General features: G+C 35.0%; 1 protein-coding gene across 1 annotated transcript; it reads right to left on the bottom strand.

The window, feature by feature from the left end:
- Positions 1–321: 321 nt before the first annotated feature.
- On the bottom strand, positions 322–2,343 carry LOC105774390 (uncharacterized). The gene is made up of 2 exons (XM_012596877.2): positions 2,183–2,343; positions 322–1,323 (listed from the first exon to the last, which is right to left on the bottom strand). Exon 2 carries the CDS (start codon positions 1,251–1,253, stop codon positions 441–443), a length of 813 nt encoding a protein of 270 aa, XP_012452331.1. The 5' UTR covers positions 1,254–1,323; positions 2,183–2,343; the 3' UTR covers positions 322–440.
- Between the last annotated feature and the right edge of the window lie 1,149 nt (positions 2,344–3,492).

A 3,492-nucleotide genomic window follows, 5' to 3' on the forward strand; every position in this document is an offset into this window, starting at 1 on the left:
ACCCGCTAATTGTTTTACTTCTCATTCTCCTCTAAGAATGGGAGATCCATACTCCAATTCAATTTAGTGAAACCCACTAAACATGTCACATGTGTAATTTCAAATAATTACATCCGATAATTTACATATGCAGGGTTCTATTGAAGGGATTCTTTTTCCTTTTCTTTTTGCCGTATTGGACAATATTAAGAAACCAGATGAGAGAAGAGACTGATGAAACCTCTTGTCGATTTAACTAAATGCTAATGATGGAATCAAGGCAATTACACGACCACCCAAACATCCATTGCAGTAAACAGATGCTAAAACTAGCTCAACCGATTCAAAATAACTATAAATTTTCATAAACAAAGGTTTGACAACATGGTTTCACGGCATCTAACATGGAGACGTCGTTGAATTGCATGCTACAAGATGCATAGGGAACATAAGGGGCAGTTTTAATTGATGATTTCCCTAACTAGCCAATCCAAACTGGGGAAAGCAAAGTACAAAATGAGAAAAGACGGGACAGCGAACACCACAGTGATAAGAATGTACAGAGCAAAAACGGCTGCACTTGCAGGTATGGCATATAAGACCATCAAAAGAAATATGACAATCAAAGGGAACTTTACTGTTAAGTGCAAAAGGAAAACCAAGGACTTGCGGAGTGACAATTGAAGTCTTTCGGCACTGAAATAGTCGGTCATCAGGTGTCCTTGACTACGGCTTGACGCTGAATTTTCCAAACAGTGCATAGTACATTGAGCTCGCCTCGTATTTATATGCCTAAGCTGAACACCACCATCTGTTATTTTATTTGTGGAACAGGCAGGTGGATGACCCCCATGAATGGAAGAATTCGATTTTGACCTATCACCATTCATGCTCTCAATCATCCAGAGGAGAAAGTAGTTCTTGCTTGGAAACTTGACGTTACCCTTGTAAACCAGCCTCAAGGAGAATAGATTACACCATGGGCAAGTCACGAAGAACGGAAGATGGATTGGTAATGTAGGGTATTTCAGAACAGCCCGTTGCAGCCCCAAGACACAATTTTTACATAAAGTATGGCCGCACCATAAAACATACGGTATATTCTCTACAACATTGAAGAATTCCCAGCATATCGGGCATTCCAATCTTTCCTCTCCACGGTTGTGCAAAGACGTATCATCATCCAACCATTCTGAAGAAACCTGACTTGGTTTCAACGAACCAGTCTTAGACCCGCTGGCTCCAGTAAAGGCCTTCACAACAAAGTTCCACATGGTGATCGTCTGATTAGCAGGCTTTATAGGAAGACAGTTTTTCAAGTGGACTTAGCCATGGATTTTAAACCTGATATATTGGCAATACAAACGGCATTGAGTTTGACAAGCAATCTCCACGAAATGAGATAATTAATGGATTGAAACTTTTTTGTGCTAATAGCGAAACAAATACTACAAAATAGGACAAACGATCCGATAAACATGTTTAAATGAAGCTCTTTTCTTTGTTCATTAATTTCCCCAGTCCCTGATCTCTTTTCTATTAATAACAATACAAAACCATTTGAACTTAAAGATCAAATGACGATCCACAAGAATAATCCAACCAAGAATATTTGTGTACCCGACATAACGTTTCTATGTCCTGGTTCTTGTAGTTGACCCCAGATAGGATTGAAGCTCTTGGTTTGATTTGGTTTTGAATTTTATTTCAGTCAGCCATTTAAGCAAGAACATAGAATACAATATTACTACACTGTGATTGAATTTAATTATTTGAATAAAAAGAAACCAACATTAAACTGTGAAGATTCCCAAGAACTTGAGCAATGGCGAAACCGCGAAAGGCAATGGCAATTTGAAAACTTTTAAAGGACTTTATAAACCCTAAACCCACCAAGAATAACTCGATTTTAATCATTACCATGCGATATTGAAATCATTGTTTCAAAAATTCCCCAAAATTTATTTGCATTACCAACATTATTTTTTTCTCTAGATACACAGATTAAAACAAAACTTACGAAAACCATAAAAACCCACAGTTTCCTCACTTCCTCAATCTCTCTTCACCCTCATTAAGATTAACACTTTAAAGAAACAAGTCATTACCCATGAAATTTAAGAACTAAACAAACACTAGAATATGCAAAATAAAGATCAGAAAATTAAATAAATAAAACAAAAAAAGAAGGATGTAAACTTACTAAAAGAAAAGAAGAAGAAAAGCTTACTCCTTTGAAACAATTCATTTGTGTTTTTTTTTTTTTGGGGGGGGGGGTGGATTTTGGGAAAAGAATGGTGATGTGTTTAGCAGGGAAAGCAGAACAAAGAGAAAGACGACTGATGTCTGATGAGATGAATCGATGCGGTGTGTGTTTTTGTTACAAGTTTATTACAAAGCAAAAACACGTGTCTAAATATGATAAATTGGGTTGTTTTACCCAAAGGACCCAAAAAAATTAATTATTTATCCAAATGACCTTGGTTAAAAATTAATTACTTAAATGACATGAAATGAACAGTAAAATTAAGTAATGGGGACTAAATGGCCGGCACCAGTATTTTTCCTGATACGGGTTAAAAAAATATACTTTTGGGTGTTGGACACTAGATGGCAAGCACCCTTGTATTATTTTCAGCCCGTATCATACTGGTATACATTTATACCAATATTTGAAAGACAATTTAGGATGTTGGCACACTGATGGCCGGCACCCCTTTATCAGATAAAAGAATTATTTTTTTAAGAAGTGTTGGCACAATGATAGTTGACACCCCTTTTATCTAATTAAAAAATTTGGGTGTTGGCACACCAATAGTTGGCACCCCTTTTAAAATTAAAAAAATTGAGTCTTTGGAACACCGGTGGCCAAGACCCAGACTGATAGACTTGTCCATGGGCCGGGCCGGGTTTGGGCCGGGCCCACAAAAAAATTTCAGCCCTTTTACTAGGCTCGGCCTACCACCAAAATATGGGCTGAGATTTTGCCAGACCCACCTGAAGAAAAATATGGGGCCCGAGCCCGGCCCGGCCCGTTTTTAATTAAAATTAAAATTATTTTTTTAATAAAATTAAAACTAATTGTTATTAAAATTAATTGTTAGTAAATTTATCAAATTATTAATTGTTAATTGTATTAATTGTTGTAATAAAATCTAATATTTGATTAGTAAATTTATCAAATTATTAATTGTATTAATTTTTGTAATAAAATCTAACATTTGATTAGTAAATTTATCAACTTATTAATTGTATTAATTGTTGTAACAAAATCTAACATTTGATTAGTAAAACAAACTTGATGTTTTATTATTATTATTTTGTAACACTAGTCAAGGAAATGAAAGTAAATAAACTTAAAATAAAAAAACTATTATATTTTAAAAATAAAAAATATATATGTTTAATATTTTTAATTTGGCCAAATTTGGCCGGCCAAAAAATCTTGCCCGAGGCTGACCCATTTTTAAACAGCCTAAATTTTGCCCAAGCCCATATTTCGGCCTATATTTT

Source organism: Gossypium raimondii, chromosome 13 (assembly GCF_025698545.1).
Source record: "Gossypium raimondii isolate GPD5lz chromosome 13, ASM2569854v1, whole genome shotgun sequence".
NCBI classification, from domain to species: Eukaryota; Viridiplantae; Streptophyta; class Magnoliopsida; order Malvales; family Malvaceae; genus Gossypium; species Gossypium raimondii.